At 46.4% G+C, this 21,351-nt stretch overlaps 1 protein-coding gene across 1 annotated transcript in view; it reads right to left on the bottom strand.

The window, feature by feature from the left end:
• SCHIP1 (schwannomin interacting protein 1) overlaps positions 1-20,135 on the bottom strand; it is a 174,433-nt gene extending 154,298 nt beyond the window's left edge. Inside the window, exon 1 of the mRNA XM_056849458.1 lies at positions 19,785-20,135. Within this exon, the coding sequence (XP_056705436.1) occupies positions 19,785-19,790 (6 nt within the window). The 5' untranslated portion in view covers positions 19,791-20,135. The remainder of the gene's footprint in view (positions 1-19,784) is intronic.
• Positions 20,136-21,351: the final 1,216 nt, after the last annotated feature.

Consider the following 21,351-nt stretch of genomic DNA (forward strand, 5'->3'; position numbering starts at 1 on the left):
CTGTATCTCAACGTGTGACATTTCTAAATCACACTGAATTTCTAAGCAGAGGGAGAGGGAGGCAGCTGGCCTGAATAAAACCTTTCTGGGCCATGCATCTTGCCGTGACCTCAAAATTAGGGGCAACAGAGGGGGGAGATCAGAAGCTGTTTATACCCCTGAGCAGTTGGAACCAAGTGCTGCTGTGTGGGCTTATCTCGACTGTTACCTGTAAGGCAGTCCACGAATCTGTGAGTTTGATGGGAGGGAGCGAGCGACCTGGCCACTTCAGAGAAGAGAATGAAGAGACACTTCTGTTTCTTACAGATGAGCGTAAGAGGGCATCAGGTAGCGAATACCTAAGGGCCATTTTATTTGCCAGGGCTTTTAATGGAAGATAACTGCAGATATCACTTGCAAGAAGGGATTTTATGAGGTTTTTTTTTGCTTTTAAATTGCTATGTTTTAAATTATGATTTAAAGCTGCCTTGAGCTAGCAGGAAAGGCAGGATACAAATATTTTAATAAACAAGTAATAAATAAATAAATAAATTTAAGAACACAAGAGGAGGCCACCTAGATCAGACCTAGAGTTTATCTAGCCAGCATCCTGTTTCCCTTTGGACCTTGTTGGACGTTGCCCTCTTGTTGCTGGTTGCGAAGAGGCCCCCATAACAGTTTAAGCTTCAGGGTCCCAAAAATGTATGTCCGCTACTGCTTGCTGGGGTGGCTCGGGTGTACCCAGGTGTGTGTGTGGGGGGGAGGGAGTAATTTTGGGGCCTCATCCTAGACTTTTGCCTGGGCCCCCAGAAGCACTAATACCGCCCTAGTGGCATGAAGTTATCCTGGCTAACAGCCATTAATAGATCTCTCCACCCTATACTTACTGCCAATACACACTTACGTGCAAATTTATTTTCCAAAATCTCTTTATCATAACACATGGTTTGTTGTTGTTTTTTTAAATGAAAGATCAGCCACTGGTCTAAAAGAGCATTTTGGATCCTGGCTACAATGTCTGCCTTTTTCTTTTGTATGTGGTGATGGTGTTTATGGCCAGAAGACCCATACGCCATATCATGGAGCTAAGGTAAGGGGGGAAGCTGCTGCTTTTCAAGAAACATGTGCCCCCAAACCCGGTTCTTTCAATCCTGGCCTGAATATGTAATAGCAGCAGAAACTAACAGCAGAACCACACCCTTCTAGGCCCATTGGAGAAGGAGGAGGAGGAGGAGGAGAAGAAGAAGAGTTGGATTTTATACCCTGATTTAAGGAGTCTCAAAGTGGCTTACAATTGCCTTGCCTTCCTCTCCCCACAACAGACACCTTGTGAGGTAGGTGGGGCTAAGAGAGTTCAGAGAGAACTGTGACTAGCCCAAGGTCACCCAGCAGGCTGCATATGGAGGACTGGGGAAGCAAATCTGGCTCTCCAGATTAGAGTCCGCTGCTATTAACTACTATGACACGCTGGTTCAATTGACTTAGAAGGGTATAACACATGCATTTGCTGCAAAAGCAGAGAGGATCTGTCCAGGTGAACTATCAAGAGGCATTATTAGTGAAATACTGGATAGAAGGCATTCACTCTCTAACAGATATTCATGGGACAGCATGAATAAACCAGATCCATCCACTGAAAGGGCTTCATCATCAGCATTCAAAGTGCGGCTCTTCAATTATATAAGGATCAGTACAAATTTAATACAGCTCTTGATAGCTTTATCTATTTACTTTACACAGCTGTTGCAAAGCTGAAGCCTCATCTTTCAACGGCTCCTGAACTGCAATGTAGGCGGATTGAATATTTTGGAACGCGCGGCCAGAATGTGTGATTTCAACATTTGCATTCCTTTGTAGGAAAATTGTTTCCTATAGATGAGCAGAAGTATATGTTTTAATAAACACTTGCAGTGAAATATACTGATCCAACTTTATATTAATAGGCGGGCCAAAGTCATCATTCACAGGATGTCAGAGCGGTAGCGAAGATGTAAGCATGAATGTAAAACACGACTGGAACAGTGTGAACAGTATGAATTCTATGGAAGGGCTATTTCTCCCATTACTTTTAAAGGCAGAGATGCATCCTTTGTGAATCACACCCACAGCTGAAGATATGTGAAAACACAGGGTGAGAATTGCTATTTGTGCTTCCGTATCTGAAACAAGACCCATGTGTGGCAAAACCCTGGGTTGCATACCTCTATTCCCAAGGACGTAGGAATATATATTAATTTTCACATCACCCTTTTTATTTATGTTCTGATATAGGTGTCATTCAGGTTTTTGTAAAGTTAACATAAGCCGTGTGGAGTAAGGTGATCTTGGGGGTGTATGAAGTATATTGGGGTGAATGACATGCACAACTGTAACACCTATCTCCATATATTTATTGCATGGAAGACCAGCTCCCTTCTCCATCTTTCCCCTTGTTCAAAAGATATATTCATAGCAATGACATCTATCTGCATTTTCACTGAAATGAAATACATAAGGTCCTAAAGGTAAAGGTAGTAGTCCCCTGTGCAAGCACTGGGTCATTCCTGACCCATGGGGTGAGTCACTTCCTGATGTTTACTAAGCCGACTGTTTTACGGGGTGGTTTGCCATCGCCTTCCCCAGTCATCTAAACTTTAACCCCAGCAAGCTGGGTACTTATTTTACCGACCTCGGAAGGATGGGTCAACCTTGAGCTGGCTACCTGAAACTGAATTCCATTGGCCCTACTGGCAATATATAGTATGGTGAGTACCCACTGAGATGAAATTATTCTTATTTTTGATGAAAGAGACTATCAGAGGAATCTTAATCAGAGTTACACCCTTCTACATCCAGACTGGGTTAATTCGATGTAGGATTGTGCTGTTCATGCTTTCCAGATAACTGCAGAGGGGGTTCATAGGAATTGAACCTGGGCCTCTCCTGTCAAAGTCCAGCATTCTAATACCCTGAGGGTATTTGGTGGGCTTTGGTTAAATAACAAACTAGATTTAAAAGGAATAGGACAAAATCAGTTGAGAGACTGAATTTAGAAGAAGATTCAAACTGAACGAGGATTAGTAAAAACCATATAGATTTGGGAAATTCTTAGAGCATTTGTGTGATTTTATGACATCACATCTGGTTAGGTAGCATGAAGTGATATGGCATCACTGATGACACAGTCTCTTTCCCCCAATGAGGTTGCCAGCTGAGGGGTGCCAAGGACTGCCCTGGTGGTCCCTTCCAACTCTATGATTCTATGAACCCTCGATAAGGCAGGTAAGGCACATGCCTTATTGTTTCAAGTTTGAAATTTTTAAGGCTGGGGAAAACCAGTGTCAGTTAGAGGGAGTTGGGCAAAGGAGAACTGAAGAGAAGACAATAAAGAAAACATTTAAGAAAAGAGGACCCCGAAAGTCCTGGTTAACAGAGCAGCCAAGAAAAGAATATGTGATGGATAGAAATGTAATGGAAATAGAATGACTACTGTAGCTAAACAAGGTATATGCAATCATTAGCTTTAGTGTTGTATTTTTTCATATATTGTTTTTCTTGGTTTAGTATACTTTAAGTTGAAATTTGTTCCATTGTTTCAAATCTTTAAAAAAATCCCTTTCTTGAATTAATCCCTACATCTACTACACTAGTCACCTTGCTATATTAAAATCTTCTGTGGCACACTTGAGGGTACCTCTGGGGTAAAGGAAAAGAAACCTCGAGTGGTGGAAGTAACCCAATGGGACTGAGCATCACGCAGAGTACAGCATAACCTGCTCAGTCACACACAATACCTATCAGTTCATGTGTACATTGGACAATTGTTAGTGGCCATGATTTAAACAAACACAAAAGCCTGATTTCGGTAGAGGCACAGAGAGCCGTTCGACAGAACAAAAGTCAGCTTCCAACCACCTCCTTAATGGGAGCATGCCATAAAAGTATCCTATGGGCCTCTTCTTGCCAACTCATTTATTATCTAGTGTTTACCTTTTGCTCAGAGCTGCCTGATTCTAAAAGGCTGGGCTCAGTGAACCAATAATTAGTTAAATACAGCACTTTCAATTGCATTACAAGAGGTGTAGAAATCAGTGATTAATTACACAACCTGGATAGTTTATACATAAAGCCTGAGCACCTTGACTAATCAAATGCCTAGTCAAGGGTTCCTGGGGGAATGCGAGCATTTAAAACACAGAACAGCTGAGCAAATATTATTTATTATGCTTCCTAATCCTTCCTACTTTTAAAAAAGGACTCATATATACCTACTATAGCACAATCAACTTTAATACAATCCCACTATCTCCAGTAAGATCCATGGCGCAGGCATTCTGTTTTGCTGAACAACAATTAGAGCCACTTTGCACAGTCAGGCTGGACGTGTTTATATCTCCAAAGCAGGATGAAGCTTTAGCAACACAGCCTGTCTTAAATTAACTCAGACAGCTGGACCTGAAGAGCCACCACTGTGTTCAGAGGGCTATTGAACCGACATGGGATATCAGATTTACAGGGCGCCACTATGAAACTGGTTGTAAAACTAGGAGTTGGCAAGAAATGCAATAGCATTATGAGAAGAGTGTAGTAATAGGTTAATAGGCTTTCTCCCCTTGCTAATCAGAAGCAATTTTTGCAGGATACGTTCCTGTGGGAACCAATCTTTACTCATATTAGGTTGGCTGGGAACTGTGAGAGGGATTTTTTTGGCTGTGGACCCCAGGAATTGTTTCACATTTTAATCTACTTGTTAGTTGCCTTGAGGATGGAAAGTAGGGTTGCCAGGTTGCTTGGATTGGTGGGCAATTGCCGGCAAATCCATCAACCGGCTTGGAGAGGGGCTCATATGTGACACAGCCACATGTGATGCTAGCATTTTGTGGGTTTGAATGCTAAAGCATCCTGTCGCAATGCGGTGCTTCCGGGGTAAACCCAGAAGTGATGCAATCATGCTGCACGTAGCCCTACCCCACCCCCAAAACTTCTCACCGGAGGGGGAACCTGGAAACCCTAGTGGAAAGACACCCTACAAACATCCTAAATAAATAAAGGAAAACAAAGTACCAGCACTTTGAGGGCCCTATCTATGTAAAGTTTGTATGAATATAGTAGATAAAAATTATTTGGGCCAATACCTCATGGAAACGTGGACTTTGATTTCTGTAACACCAGCTGTGCTGCTGTGGCTACTTAGAGCCCCAGAAGCTGTTACTATTGTCAAGGCTTATAATATAGAAGGGTGTAGCTTCCAAGTGTGCTTTAGTCTGGCCATCTCTCCTTTTAGAAATTAAACATGAATGCCCAATAACAATGGCTAATTTATCCTTTAAAAAAACTATACCAGAAACTATACCTGAAAAACCAAGAAAAGGAGCTGGATACAACAAGATCTTCAGCTGATGCAAAGGGAAGAAAATGCCCCCTTTGACCACCAAAAAGACTGTGCTGGGGATCATAGGTCCTGCATAATCAAAATACATGTGGGATGGGGCTGTAGTAAAGTGGAGAATTGGGTTGCCAGGTCCCTCTTTGCCACCGGCGGGAGGTTTTTGGGGTGGAGCTTCCTAATCCTATCTTTTTAAAAAGAGGGTGGGGTTTGGGGAGGGGAGGGACTTCAATGCTATAGAGTTCAATTGCCAAAGCAGCCATTTTCTCCAGGTGAACTGATCTCTATCGGCTGGAGTTCAGTTGTAATAGCAGGAGATCTCCAGCTAGTACCTGGAGGTTGGCAACCCTATGGATGGGCGTGACTGCCTCTCACAGAGCTTCCTAAACTTTCTCCAAACGTTTGAAGCCGGTATACATATAAAGTAAATCAATATATGTAATTCTTAATGTGGCCAAATCTGTAGATTAGGGCTGTTGAAAAAAAAAATTCGGTATAGTTCGGATTTGGCCGAATTTGGCCCGTCTGGATTCGGGATATGCCGAAGTCCGAACTCCCCTACTTTGGGTCCCTGCAATTTGGCGCGAATTCAAAGTTCGGGAAAAAAATTCGGCCAAATAAAGCCATTAAAAACACAACTGCGCCTTTCCGCGGCTCCGGGGGGCATTTTTGGGGGTAGAGGTTCCAAACTTTCAGTGGAGATTCAAAGGACCCTTCTTCCCAGACCCCCCAAGTTTTGTAAAGATTGGGTGGGGGGGGGGCTGAGATATGGGCCCCGAAAGGGGTCCCCCACCCTTAATGTGCATCTCTGAGCAGAGCTTGCCGCCCACGCAGCCCCGACAAACAGCTGAGCTGTGGGGAGCAAGGGCGGGGCAGGTGCTAAGAAGTTTGCAAAGCAACACAACTGCAAAGCAACACAACCATGCAAAGCAACACGTTTGCAACCATGCAAAGCAACACCTGACACCTGGGAGTTTGCAAACCATGGAAAGGGACAGAGGCAGCTAGCTATGCATAATGAGCAGGAGGGGGTGGAATTTCCCCTTTTGCATCGGACTCGAGTCGGGACCAGGCAAATGCATTCTTTAAGTCACCATTTGAAAACCAGTTTTGAGCAAGCATCAAAATAGAGACTCGGGGGCACACACACCCCAGGCAGAATGGGCAAAAGCCCCCTTTGGCTTCCCCCACCCACAGAAACTGCTCCGTCACCACACACACACACACAGACTCTGCTCCCCCCCCACACTCACAGGAGAAAAATTATAGATTAAAGCCCCCAAAGGGGTCTTACTGTGGCTGTCTTCTGTTCCATCAGGAGGGGCTGGGAGGAATGGGTAATCCAATATGATTCTATTTAAGCACGGGAGGTTTTGCCTTGGATTTGCCGCTCTGGAGATGCATACAGGATCGGGTGATCCATTCATCCCAATAGGGAAAAGGGGAAAGCCCATATCTCGGGACCCCCTGACCCAATGTTTATAAAACTTGGGGGGTCTCTTAAGAAGGCTCGTCTGAAGCTATGCTGAATGTTTGGGGGTTGCACCCACAAAAATGCACCCCCTGCAGCTACGGAAAGAGAAAAGGAGGGGAGCCCATATTTCTGCCCCCACTGAACCCATCTTTACAAAACTTGGGGGTCTCTTAAGAAGGCTTGTCTGAAGCTATGTTGAAAGTTTGGGGGCTGCACCCCCCAAAAAGCACCCCCTGCAGCCACGGAAATGGAAAAGGGGGGAGGGAAAAGCGGTGGAGCCCATATCTTGGGACCCCCTGACCCAATGTTTACAAAACTTGGGGGGGTCTCTTAAGAAGGCTTGTCTGAAGCTCTGCTGAAAGTTTGGGGTCTCTACCCCCAAAAATGCACCCCCTGCAGCCACGGAAAGGAGCGAATGTGCACACACCCCCCACGAGGATTTCTCTCTCTTTCTCTCCCCGGCCGGGCCGCGCAGCAGCTGATTCCTCCAGTACTCAATCCTGACTGATTGGCCAGAAGAAGACCCAGCTTGGCCATCGATTGGCCGGGGGAGAATGCTGCTTACTGACAGTTATGCTGCTGCGCCCCGAATTTGCTGAATTTATTTGTGAACTCCCAAACTCGCTGAATTCGGCTCCCCCGTTTTCCCGCCATTTTTGAGTTTGGTCCGTCCCGAACTAAAAACCACTGAATCAGGGGAAATTCGGCTGTTTTTCGGTTCAGGCCGAACCGAATCGACAGCTCTACTGTAGATATTTAAATCTGGAGACTGGAGCCATGGGCTCCCTAAATGGACTCCCTGAAGAAAAAAATAGGAGCAAGGCCGAGGGAGGGGAGAAGGAACTTCAAGGGGTTTGCATAATGGAATAGCACTCTGGGAGCGGCATGGGTAGCAGAAGCCAACTGTACGGTCCTTCCATCACACCTAAAAAAAATCACTGCCAGACCGTAGCCTATAAACGGTAAGACTTCAAGTGAGTAAATCTGGTAGAAAGCTAGCTTAGTTTCTGGGGATGGATTGGCCTAGGGGGTGTACCAGTCGAGTCCCCAAACCTAGAGAAAACTCCCAGCCCAGTGAATGAGGTGATTAGAAGTCAGTGGAGAACACGAAGCTCAAATGGACTCCAGATGCTGTTTCAAGTGGAAGCATTGAATGATCAGGTTGGGAAGGGTAGTTAGGCAGCAGGAAACTGGGACAGAAGCCAAGAACAACGCTGGTTGGTTTCAAAATTTGTAGGGATTGGGAATGGCAAAAATCATTTTTGTTGTGGTCCCATCAAATCTGACAGCAATCCTCAGAGGAAACTAGTATAACAACTAGTTTCTTCAAAAACAAGTGCACTGCGGATAAAAATTCCACTGTACCAACTTAATAGTCCATGTAAGGGGCCAAGAGACCAAAGGTCAGGCATCGGCTAAACAAAACAAAACAAAAAAAAACCCAATAAATAAGAAGCATATTTGCTACCTACAGCAAGATGTACAGCAATAACAGTTATAAAACACAAATATTCCATACAAGTGGGGGCCTGCGAAACACACAGGGGAAATCCCTCCCACCCATTGCTGAGCCCACTGAGGCAGCAACCCCCTCTCAATGGTAGGTGAGTTCTCTGTGCATGCATAGAGAATGCTTTTTGTTTTTGTTTTGGAGGGATTTAAACCTCCCATGTTTGTTTTTTTAAGTTTCAGATTTTTCTGCTGACCCAGGGGGTCCCCTGAGTCTTCAGAAAAACCTATGGGGGGGTCAATCTGCCCCCATCTGCAGATACAGTATCCACAGACAGGGGGCAGACTTGTGTGTGTGTGTGTATTTGCATTTTATTTATTACATAAATAGTGCAGTGGTAAGAATGTCAGTCTAGGATCTCAGAGACCCGGGTTTGCATTCCCATTCAGCCGTGGAAGTTTGCTGGGTCTTGCCAGCCCCCCGCCAGCCCTGCCGGGAGTCCCGGCAGGGCTGGGGGTGGTCTGGAAACCCTCTGCGCTGCCTGCGCAGACAGCGCAGAGGGTCTTTGCCAGCCTGCCGCCAGCCCTGCCGGGAGTCCCGGCAGGGCTTTGGGGGGCTTTAAATAGATCTGTGCCTCCCGGCTGGGAGGCGCAGATCTGTTTGAAGTCCCCCCGCGCTCCTCCAGGGAGCTTCCCTGGAGGTGCGCGGCGGGCCCTTTAAATAGATCTGTGCCTCTTGGCCGGGAGGCACAGATCTATTTAAAGCCCCCCCCAGCCCTGCCGGGACTCCCAGAAGGGCTGGCAGGGGGCTGGCAAGCACCCTCTGCGCTGCCTGCGCAGACAGCGCAGAGGGGCTTGTTTAAAGGGCCCCCCGCGCGCCTTCAGGGGGCTTCCCTGAAGGCGCGTTGGGGGCCCTTTAAACAGCTGGGAGGCGCAGATCTGTTTAAAGGGCCCCCCCAGCCACCGGTTCAGGCTGCCTGGAGGGGGGGACAGGAGTGGCGGGTTGCCCCGATGGCGCCGAGCCACGGTCCCTGGCCAGCAGCACCCCACAGGGATGGCACTTCGGGCAAGCTGGCTGTGCTCCAGCAACAGCAGCGCCCAGGGCCACATCCTGCCTGCCTGCCTGCCTGTCCGGAGGGACTCGATGGCGGGGCGAAGGCCGCAGGCTCTGCCTGGCCAGGGGGAAGGGAGCGGCGTGGTGTGGCAGAACACAGGAGTGGGTGCGCTGGGGCGGAGCCGGCCACTCCCACGGAGCTCCTGGCCGGGCTCTTGGCGCGTCTACGAGCCGGGCTGGGCCCTGCTGCCTCCCACGTGCCCGGGGCAAGCAGCAGGAGGAGAAGGATCCCCCGCCCGCCCAGGCCTCGCCGCCACCTCCCCCACACCCACCCCCTTCAGACGGGCTATACAGGAGTCCACCGAGCTGGAGGGGCAGGCAGCGCGCAGGCCAGCAAGGCCCCGGCAGCACCAATCTCGGCCGCCCCCTCAGCGCTGGCTGCGGAGGGGCTGAGCAGGGGGAGGGCTATGTAGGGCCCCACCAAGCCAGCTGTGCTGCCACCGCGCAGGCCGGCGAGGCCCAGCAGCACGAGTCTTGGCCGCCCCAGCAGCATTAGTCCGCAGCACAGGGGTGCGGCCGGGGGATTGCCCCGCCACACAGGCAAGCTGGGAGGGGGAGGGGGAGGGAGGTTCAGGGCTGGCGTGCACTCCTGCCTCCCAGCAAAGCCTGAGAGGAGGCCCTGGCTAGCGGCAGCTAGCTCCGTGGAGCTCCTGGCCTCGGCAGGCGGGCCGTGGTACTACCAGCCTTGGCAGGCGGGCCAGGGGCTATTTAAAATGAGCTTGCGGGCCGCTTCCAGCCCCCAGGCCGGAGGTTCCCCACCCCTGATCTAGGGTCTGGCATGAATATTCTGAAACTGAAAAATACGCATGTTGCCAAGGGTTGCCAGGTCCCTCTTCACCACCGGTGAGAGGTTTTTGGGGTAGAGCCTGAGGAGGGCAGGGTTTGGTGAGGGGAGGAACTTCAATGCCATAGAATTGCCAAAGCAGCCATTTTCTCCAGGTGAACTGATCTTTTTTGTCTGGAGAATAGTTGTAATAGCAGGAGATCTCCGGCTTTGAACACTGAATGTGCTATATAAATCCTAAAAGAACAGAACGGGAATGCCCTTTGTAATGCTTTCCTCTTCTCTATGACCAGAAGAAACAACGTTAATTTTACATTGTCAGGCAAATGTGCTTGATTCAAATAATGTATGCATTTCACAGGATTTAGCTGTTCTAACACAAACCAGCCTAAATAGTCCACTTCCAATAATTGATGAATCAGACTGTTGCTTACAAAACCCACATGTTTTAGCCACTGCAGGCAAGTAGATGCTTGTTCACAGCAGTCAATTAGGGTTGCCAATTCTAGGTTGGAAAATTCCTGGGTATTTGGGTGGGGGGATCCTGGGGAGGGGGAGTTTGGGGAGGGGAGGGACCTCAGCTTGGTGTAAGGCCATTGAGTCCACTCTCCAAAGCAGCCGTTTACTCCAGGGGAACTGATCTCTGTAGCCTGGAGATCACTTCTTATTCTGGGAGATCTCCAGTCTCTACCTGGTGGTTGTCAGCCATTGATCACATGTATTAGCAGTCTGCACTTTAGTTGAGTACTGGCACTTTGGGCTTGGAGAGAATGCTTTTTTTTTTTTAATAGACCAAGTGAAAACAGTCAGCCAAACCTACAAAGCACCAGACTTCCCAAAGGGTGGGAAGTGAAACAGTGGGCATTCTAAAGGGTGTAACAGTAATTTCTTATCCCTTTTACCTCCTATCAACAGCTGTCAGCCATGATAGCTAAATAGAACCTCCATGTTCAGAAGCAGTGTACCTCTGAATATCAGTTAATCTTCCCACAAGATCCTGGCTGGCCACTGCTGGAAACAGGATGCTGGGCTCGATGATCTAGCAAGACTGCTAGTACCTGAACACTGTTTGTTTTCTAAATTCCAGAAAGCTACTTGCAATTATTTTCTTTTCATTTCCCCCTCCGCAAAGAATGACGAATAATAGGACATAAGTTATATGCCATATTACAACTATCTTATTTTATTTTTTAAATTACTTTTATTAAAAATTATTGTGTGGTTTCTCATTATTTTGAACTGTTGTTTGCTGTCGGGTGTCGTACTAACAAAAGAGCCCGGAATGAAAAGGAAACGGATTTTAAAAACTGGTCTTTTCTCGCTGAATCTGTAGGCAGCTATCGCTGTCACTATGTGTCACTGTCCTGGATAATTTGATCTAGGGAAATGAAAAGGAACATCAGGTGTGGAATATGTGATGCACTTGAGTGCTTTTCTGTCTATGAAGTGTAAAAAAAAATAGTGCACGTGTTGTTAGCTGTCAATTCTGTGTCTGGGCTTTCCAAAGATTTTCACACAGTTCCTCCCTCTGAATATAACTCCTGATCAAAATGCAGCAGTCTGGTTATGGTCAAGGGCTGAACCCAGGGAGGGATCATATCACCCATGCAGAAAGATCTGCACTGACTGCATGTTTGTTTCCATGCAGAAAATCTGTTTCTACTAAAAAGGGCAATGTGTGAATTTTCAATCTGGGTTCATACATCCCAGACCACAGACTAATCTGCCAGTGTGGTGTAGTAAAGAGCGGTGGTTTGGAGTGGTGGACTCTGATCTGGAGAACCGGGTTTGATTCCCCACTCCTCCACATGAGCTGCGGAGGCTAATCTGGTGAACTGGATTTGTTTTCCCGCTCCTGCACACGAAGCCAGCTGGGTGGCCTTGGGCAAATCACTCTTAGCCCCACCCACCTCACAGGGTGTCTGTGGTGGGAAGGGGAAGGGAAGGTGATTGTAAGCCGGTTTGAGTCTTCCTTAAGTAATAGAGAAAGTCGGCACATAAAAACCAACTCTTCTTCTTCTACACGTGTTCCAAAGCTTGAATATATGCATGTTGCCTAGGGTTGCCAGCTCCAGGTTGGAAAATTCCTGGAGATTTAGGGGTGGAGCCTGGGGAGGGAGCTTAGCAGGGATGTTATGCTATAGAGTCCATGCTCCAAAGCAGTCATTTTCTCCAGGGGAACTCATCTATGTCAGCTGGAGATCAGTTGTAATTCCAGGAGATTTCCAGGCCGCATCTGGAAGTTGGCAACCCAAACATTGCCCTTTTCAGAAGACCTGGTGTTTAATGGCAGGATCACATGTAGCACATTTATCTTGTGCACGTGGTCAAACTTAATGACAGAACAGGGCTAGTGTATCAAATATATCATTACAGTTATTCCAACAGCCCTGTAAAGTAGGCCAGTTATGTTAATTATTTTATTTGTTTTATATGCTGGTTTCTTTTCTATTGGCTATTAGGGTTGCCAGGTCCCTCTTTGCCATCGGCAGGAGGTTTTTGGGGCAGATTTTGAGGAGGGCAGGGTTTGGGGAGGGGAGGGACTCCAATGTCATAGAGTCCAATTGCCAAAGCGGCCATTTTCTCCAGGTGAACTGATCTTTATCAGCTGGAGATAATTTGTAATAGCGGGAGATCTCCAGCTATTACCTGGCGGTTGGCAATCCTATTGGTTATTGATAAATTGTTTAAGGTTTTAACGACTGCCTTTGATCTGCCTTGGGCCCTTTTTAGCAGAAAATTCGAGAATCAAATATTTTAACTAAATAATTGTCTCCATATTTAGGGTTGCCAACTCCAGGTACTAGCTGGAGATTTCCCACTATTACAACTGATCTTGAGCCGACAGAGATCAGTTCCCCTGGAGAAAATGGCCGCTTTGGCAATTGGACTCTATGGCATTGAAGTCCATCCCCTCCCCAAACCCCGCCATCCTCAGGCTCTGCCCCCCAAACCTCCCGCTGCTTGCCAAGAGGGACCTGGCAACCCTATCCATATTAGAGACTGTGGGGGTGGGGGGAAACAACCTAAGGGTGTAGTGAGTTCCTGACAGAAGTGACATTTGAGCTAGGGATTCCACAGATCACAGTTTATCCTCCTTAACAACTATGCTAAATTCCCAAAGGATTGGAAAACCGTTTCAGCCTTGGGGCCTTTTCTATCTAGCTTCTGAAGTCTGACTAGGTATCACGTAGAAGAACACAGTACAGGGATGAATGTCAGGCCTTTAAACCATCAGTGACAACCGAATTTGAAAACAAAACGTAATTATGTAGCCTCATGTTCAAATAGTAATTTGACAGCCTTACGTTTAAGTGAAGTGACCCTAAACCAGTACTTTTTAATACGTTGCCTTGTTTATTATCAGATCTATCTTTATTTCTTCTCCTATACCGTGACGGTTGGCATGAAATGCTCTTTGGCATACTGCATACTCTAAGGGAATGTCAGCGTGCAAGAGAACGAATGGGTGTACATATATTCCCTTCATTCTCCCTTCCGTGATCAGATTGCCTTCTGATGTTCACAGCTACCTCAGGACAATTTTATCTATAGTTGCAGCTGTTCCACTAGGGTTGCCAACCTCCAGGTGGTACAATAATACAATACACCTGTGCCGTATTTAACGTCGTTAAAGAAATGGGCGGCACGAGAGGCTCAAAAATATAAACCACACTGGAATTTCAACACATAACATATATTCAAAATAAAGCATTACATCATGCAAGAACCAAAAGAAATTACAGTCATGCTCGACTCAAACATAAACGAATAAGCCCAAAGAAGCACTGGCTTTCAAAATGAGGTGGGACCTAGGGCTGTCAATTCGGTTCGGCCCGAACTGAAAATCAGCCGAATTTCCCTTGATTCGGCGGTTTTTAGTTCGGACGGGTCCGAACTCAAAACTGGCGGGCAACCGGGGGCCCCGAATTCAGCGAGTTCGGGAGTTCGGCGAATAAATTCGGCCAATTCGGCCGTCAGTAAGCAGCATAACCGTCAGTAAGCAGCATTCTCCTCCCCCGGCCAATCGGTGGCCAAGCTGGGTCTTCTTCTGGCCAATCAGTCAGGATTGAGTGCTGGAGGAATCAGCTGATGTGCGGCCGGCCGGGGAAAGAGAGAGAGAGAGGGAAATCCTCATGTGTGTGTGAGGGGGTGCTTATGCACATTCGCTCCTTTCCGTGGCTGCAGGGGGCGCATTTTTTGGGGTACCGACCCCAAACTTTCAGGGGATATTCAGACAGGTTTTTTTAAGAGACCCCCCAAGTTTTGTAAACATTGGGTCAGGGGGTCCCGAGATATGGGCTCCCCCCCTTTTTTCTTTCCATGGCTGCAGAGGGCGCATTTTTGGGTGTGCCGACCCCAAACTTTCAGCGGAGCATCAGACTAGGCTTCTTAAGATATCCCCCAAGTTTTGTAAACATTGGGTCAGGGCCCCCCGAGATATGGGCTCCACCCCTTTTTCCTCTCCCCCTTTTCCATTTTCGTGGCTGCAGGGGGCGCTTTTTGGGGGGTTCAGCCCCCAAACCTTTGTCATAGCTTCAGAGAATCCCTCTTAAGAGACCACCCAAGTTTTGTAAAGATGGGTTCAGTGGGGGCTGAAATATTGGCTCCCCCCTTTTCTCTTTCCATGGCTGCAGGGGGCACATTTTTGGGTGTGCCGATCCCAGACTTTCGGCGGAGCTTCAGTCAAGGTTTTTTAAGAGACCACCCAAGTTTTGTAAACATTGGGTCAGGGCCCCCCGAGATATGGGCTTTCCCCTTTCCCCTATTGGGATGAATGGATCACCCTCGAGAGATGCATAAATATGGATCTTATATTGGATACAAATGGAATCATATTGGATTACCCAGCCTCCCAGCCCCTCCTGCTGGAACAGAAGACAGCCACAGTAAGACCCCTTTGGGGGCTTTAATCTATATTTTTTCTTTTCTGTGTGTGTGTGTGGGGGAAAGCAGAGTCTGTGTGTGTGTGTGGGGAGGGAGCAGTTTCTGTGGGTGGGGGGGGGAAGCCAAAGGGGGCTTTTGCCGGTTCTGCCTGGGGTGTGTGTTCCCCCTCCAGTCTCTCTCTCCCTGGTTTGAGGGGGGGCTTCATTTTTATTCTTCAGGTTTTTCCTCATTCATAAGATCAGTTAGGTTATTGATGCTTGCTCAAAACTGGTTTTCAAATGGTGACTTAAAGAATGCATCTGCCTGGTCCCAAGTCCAATGCAAAAGGAGACATTCCACCCCCTCCTGCTCATTATGCATAGCTAGCTGCCTCTGTCCCTTTCCATGGTATGCAAACTCCCAGGTGTCAGGTGTTGCTATGCACTGTTGCAAAGGTTTTGCATTGCGTGCTTGTGTTGCTTTGCAGTTGTATTGTTTTGCAAAATTCTTCACACCTGCCCCGCCCTTTGCATATTTGCAAAGGGGTTGCTCTGCAGTTGTGTTGCTTTCCAAAGTTTTTAGCACCTGCCCCGCCCTTGCTCTCATCAGCTGTTTGTCGGGCCGGGAGCTTTGTGCGTGGGCGGCAAGCTCTGCGGAGAGATCCACATTAAGGGTGGGGGGACCCCTTTCAGGGCCCATATCTCAGCCCCCCCTGACCCAATCTTTACAAAACTTGGGGAGTCTTTCAATATACGTCCTTTGAAGCTCTGCTGAAAGTTTGGGACCTCTAAGCCCAAAAATGCCCCCCCCAGAGCCGCGGAAAGGCGCGGTTGTGTTTTTAATGGCTTTATTCGGCCGAATTTTTTTCCCGAACTTTGAATTCCCGCCGAATTGAACGGATCCGAAGTGGGGGAGTTCGGACTTCGGCACGTACCGAACCCACAAGGGCCAAATTCGGCCGAATCCGAACTGTACCGAATTTTTTTTTTTTGACAGCCCTAGTGGGACCTTCCCGTCCAATATGTCTCTGAATATTGAAAATAACGGAAGTCCATAGAAAATCAAAAAATAAAATCCAACGGAAAAAACGATGTAAAAAACGATGAAAAAACGCGCACGTAATTTAGAGGCACCACTTGTGCAACACTACATACAAGCAAGCCATTCGGACACAGATCTATTATTTTTTGTTCTTTGGCAGTTCAAACCAAAACCTTTTCACATACAAGATACTAAGAAAATATTACTTCAGCAAGAGTCCCGCTTAATTTATGCCTTTCAAACTCTTATCCCTAAGGGTTTGAATAATGAGTTCGATCTATCATGTTTTGTGTGATTTAGCTAATATTCCATATTCCTGATGTCCTATATCTGTTTTCTACAACATGTCCCTTTAAGGACTAGTTTGAGCTGATTGGTTACCATATAAAAACTTTCTTCCTGTTGGCCTCTCACCGCTGACTTCTTAGATAATGCGCTATTGAGTTTCATTAAGACGCATTTGGTAAGCCTGTTTTCTTCAATTTGGGTCTGTTCACTTGAACTATGTATGTATTTGTTGTGACAATGTAATGCCTTGTATATTTCACAGCCTGACGGTCTAATTGACAACCAGCTTATCACCAAATGGATTTAAAAGCTGAGGTTGCTTTATTTCTCTTGGAGCTGATGAAAACCTTTTGAAAAATGCACCAGCGACTAGGCACACGTTCTCCTTCCTCCTTCTCCTATTGTACATCGTTTTTTCCGTTGGATTTTATTTTTTGATTTTCTACGGACTTCCGTTATTTTCAATATTCAGAGACATATTGGACAGGAAGGTCCCGCCTCATTTTGAAAGCCAGTGCTTCTTTGGGCTTATTCGTTTATGTTTGAGTCGAGCATGACTGTAATTTCTTTTGGTTCTTGCATGATGTAATGCTTTATTTTGAATATATGTTATGTGTTGAAATTCCAGTGTGGTTTATATTTTTGAGCCTCTCGTGCCGCCCATTTCTTTAACCTCCAGGTGGTAGCTGGAGATCTCCTGCTATTACAACTGATCTCCAACTGATAGAGATCAGATCACCTGGAGAAAAATGGCCGCTTTGGCAATTGGACTCTATGGCATTGAAGTCCTTCCCCTCCCCAAACCCCACCCTCCTCAGGCTCTGCCCCCAAAACCTCCCACCTGTGGTGAAGAGGGACCTGGCAGCCCTAAGTGACAGAGATCAATTCACCTGGAGAAAATGGCTGCTTTGGAAGGTGGACTGTATGGCATGATACCCCATTAAAGTCCCTCCCCTCCCCAAACCTCATCCTCCTTAGGCTCCACCCCCAAAATCTCCAGGTGTTTCCCAGCCTGGAGCTGGCAACCCTACTGTTCACACAAACTGTGCTTCAAAGAACTGTGTAGGGGCTGAATCCATGAGGTATTACCAGTTGATCCTTCAGACCAAGTAGTAAAGCTCTGAGTTACAAGCTTTGGGTTCCAGCTCTCTGAAGAAGAAGAACACTGTGTGCGACTACAGCAGAAGTCTAGAGCTTGTGGCTTGTAAAAACTGACAGGGCTCAATCTAGCTCAAGTTAAGCAAAGTCCTTTACGTTCCATTGACTTTGACGAAATATTAAGCACACGCATAAACCTATCCTATTGGAATCAGCTTGAGAGCTATGCTTTGCCTGGACTGATTTGTTTTTTCGACTTGACATACAAATTCTATTCCATTGCCTGCCAGGCTAATGCCAAACCCTCTTCCCTTTCAATGCAAATGCACACATACCCAGTACAAATACAAACCTGTATACATTAACACCAAACATGCTCATTATTCACTCTTCCTTCCAGTGCAACTGGAAGGAAGAAGTATGCCTGGTGTAGAGGTCTGTGTGTATGTGGAATAAACTTGCATATATAAGCAGAGCACATCAGGATACCAATTTTAGTAGATGGATTTTAAAAGAAGTTTGAAGAGGTTAGTGTTAGAGTTATGACGACTGGTTCGCAGTGAATGATTTCTACAGGAAAATGACGGAGGGGAAGGTACACACGTGAAGCAGAGCTGCAGTTTATAGATTTGGATTCTGAATATAAAATATATGTAGAACATCTAGCTCTGTTGCGAGAACAGTTTGAAACAGCTTCTCGGGCTCGAGAGCCACATAAGATCAGTCAGAACAAGACTGATGTTGTTTGCACAGAAGCTCTGGTTTTCATGAACAAATGCTGACTGTAGTTGATAACCTGGGAACCGGCACGCTGTATGGGCTAAGAGTATGACTTGTCAGATAAATCCTGGGCTCAGATCTCATCTCCGTCCCAAGTTAGCTCAGCAAGATTCGAGTCCAGTAGCACCAACAAGATTCCCAGGGTATGAGCTTTTGATAGCAATGCTCTCTTTGTCAGATACCAGAAGTAATGGAGATCAAAGGGAGCTTTGTCTCTGGAAAGCTTATACCCTGGAAATTGTGTCGGTCTCTAAGGTGCTACTGGACTCAACTCTTAGTCCTCTACTGCAGACCAACACAGCTCCACACCTGGAAACCAAGTCAGCTCAGTCACTGTCAGCTCAACTTGCGCCTTGCAAAATTAAGATAACAGGCTGATCTGCTGTACATAGAAAAAACAACAGAGTTCAAGTAAGGGGTGCAGAGCTGAAGAAAACTGTGATCCTGCGCACAGAATCCAACATTAACTCAGCAGATACACTTCAAAATGACACATGCCTAGGTAAGGTTATTACATTTAATAAACCCACACGCTGGTGCATTTCCTCCCCACAAAGCGTGGTTACGATGTTGAGCATAAAGCAAGGAGAAGTCATTTATGTCTAACTTTATATGCACACTTATGACCAAGCTGTGGGTATGCAAGCATGCCACTCACTCACTCCCACACACGCATGCACACAGAAACTTAGGTCCTATGGAGTATGCCAGAAATAAGCAAGTGCTTACGGGTATTGTTTCCATTACAAAATAAATCACATTTAAAGTGTGTTATCCAGACTTATTTCAACCACTAAGTTTATAGCATAATGAAATAACCCCACAGTATGGTTTGAAAACCAAGGCTGTAAACGTCTGCCTGCACCCTCAGTATTTAAAAACAGCACAAGTAACAGATCTGATCAATCCCGCAGAGAAAACCACATTTATGAGTTAGGATTTACCCTTTCTTGCATTCTGCCTATGTTCTGTTTGTTCTAACTGTGCCTAATTTTCGAATTTTCCCAGTCTAACACTATTTTGCTATACATAATTAGCAATTGCCCTTCTAAATAAGCGTAGCTGCAGGCTTCAGCTAGGCTGTCTGTCAAAGTTGCCGTGCCTGCATAATTGATTATGAGTAGCACTAAATCATAATTTTGCTATTTACTTCCCAGTTGGGAGGGGGGGAGAAGCTAACCAGGGTATATTTCTGTACCAGGCACTGGAAATGCTAAAAATAAAATTGCTCTGCTGAAGATTAGGCACCACTGAGATGCAGTTAAACAGTGCTAAATCTGTAATGGATACATGAGGCCGTGGGTTTTATTTGTTCCCGGGCTTTCAGTTCACTGCAGACCCTGAGCTGAAACCGCTTTGGACAGACTTAAAAACAAAGACAAGAAAAAGTTGCATTCCCAGAGTCAGCAGCAGCCCATGCACTCTTCAAACCACCCGTCTCTTACAATAGCTATTGTCAGTTTAAGGGGAAATCAAATCATCGTTACTAAAGGCAGAAATGATTTGAAAGAGGGTTTTTTCACTTCCCCCTTTTGGCAATACTCACATTCATCTTCTACAAACAGACCGTCTCCTTTCAAGCCATTTTGTAAGAAATCCCAGTCATTTGAATGATATAAATAAAGTAGGGTCCTGTTCTCTGCATTGGCTGCCTGGGGTATTGTTCATCGCCTCTCTTTGCCTTTGATAACCATTCCTTCAGGATGTGGAAGTGGAGTTCAAAAATAGACTCCGATTCTCTTGGCATCAAACGTTCAGACTTCAACTCTTCCCAGCAGCTGTCAGACTCCCACTGAACTCAACCTGGTGCCAATAGATTTCAATGTAATCTTTTCTCGGGAGTGACGAGCGAGCGGGGTGCTCAGCCTCGCCTGAACTTGCCTTAACCCTCCAGATGGATGGTGATCTCTCAGCCACGCTGAAAGACTATGAGCTGATCTGTCTTAAAGCCTCCCCTTTTTCATTCATCGACCTTGCGAGGAAAATCCCGGGTCTCCGTTGCATTATTCATGATCCTGCCACTCCCAGTATACATTTTGAATCATTTAATATGGCGTGATATTTTTCATTTCATCTGTTTTTTTCCTTTAAGAAAAAACACACAGCAAATTGTGACTTGCATCTTCAAAGGTAGCCCTGTGTGTTTGTTTTAAATAAGTGATGTTAACTAGAAGCTTCTCTAAGGTGCATTTCTCAGTACAGCAAATTTTAACAGAGCTGGTTATTAGAAAAATAGAAAGTGCTTGGAAATGTTGATGCTGAGTCTATTTCAGGAAGAACAGAATGTGTCTGGGAAACCTGAGATCTCACTTTTTCCCTTGTGCAAAGCTCTCAGATCTCATAAATGCACAAAAACAAAAAATGGGACAGTCATACGGAAAGTATACTGCAGACTCTTGGGTGTCTTGCTAGATTATTCACAGGTTTCCAATACAAATATATATTATGAAGTCACTTTCATAACATCTGTGCATCATTGTCATAGGTCCTTAGAGCTAAAACGCAGATAGTTATATAGGATTAGCAGGGGAGGGTTGGCATATTAAAACAATCCAGGAGTGAGCTGAGCTAAGTGGCCTCAGATGGCCCTGGTAGTTAGAGTTGCCAGGTCCTTCTTTGCCACAGGCGGGAGGTTTTGGGGGTGGAGCCTGAGGAGGGTGGGGTTTGGGGGAGGGGAAGGACATCAATGCCTTAGAGTCCAATTGCCAAAGTGGCCATTTTCTCCAGGTGAACTGATCTCTATCGGCTGGAGATCAGTTGTAATAGCGGGAGATCTCCAGCTAGTACCTGGAGAGTCACTGCCACCTTTCCAGAAAAACTGGAAACCCCTTCACTTATTTTATTCTCACAACAACCCAGTGAGGTAGGTTAGGCTAAGAAAAGCAACTGGCCCAAGGTCACCCAAGTGAAGGACTGTGGATCAGTGGTACAGCATCTTCTTGGCATGCAGAAGGTCCTGGGTTCAACCCCTGGCACCTCCAGTTAAAAGGATCAGGTAATAGGTGATGTGAAAGACCTCTGTCTGAGACCTTGGAGAGCAGCTGCCAGACTGAGTAGACAATTCTGACCTTGATAGACCAAAGCTCTGACTCAGTATAAGGCAGCATCATGTG

This window comes from Euleptes europaea, chromosome 5 (assembly GCF_029931775.1).
Source record: "Euleptes europaea isolate rEulEur1 chromosome 5, rEulEur1.hap1, whole genome shotgun sequence".
Classification (NCBI taxonomy): Eukaryota; Metazoa; Chordata; class Lepidosauria; order Squamata; family Sphaerodactylidae; genus Euleptes; species Euleptes europaea.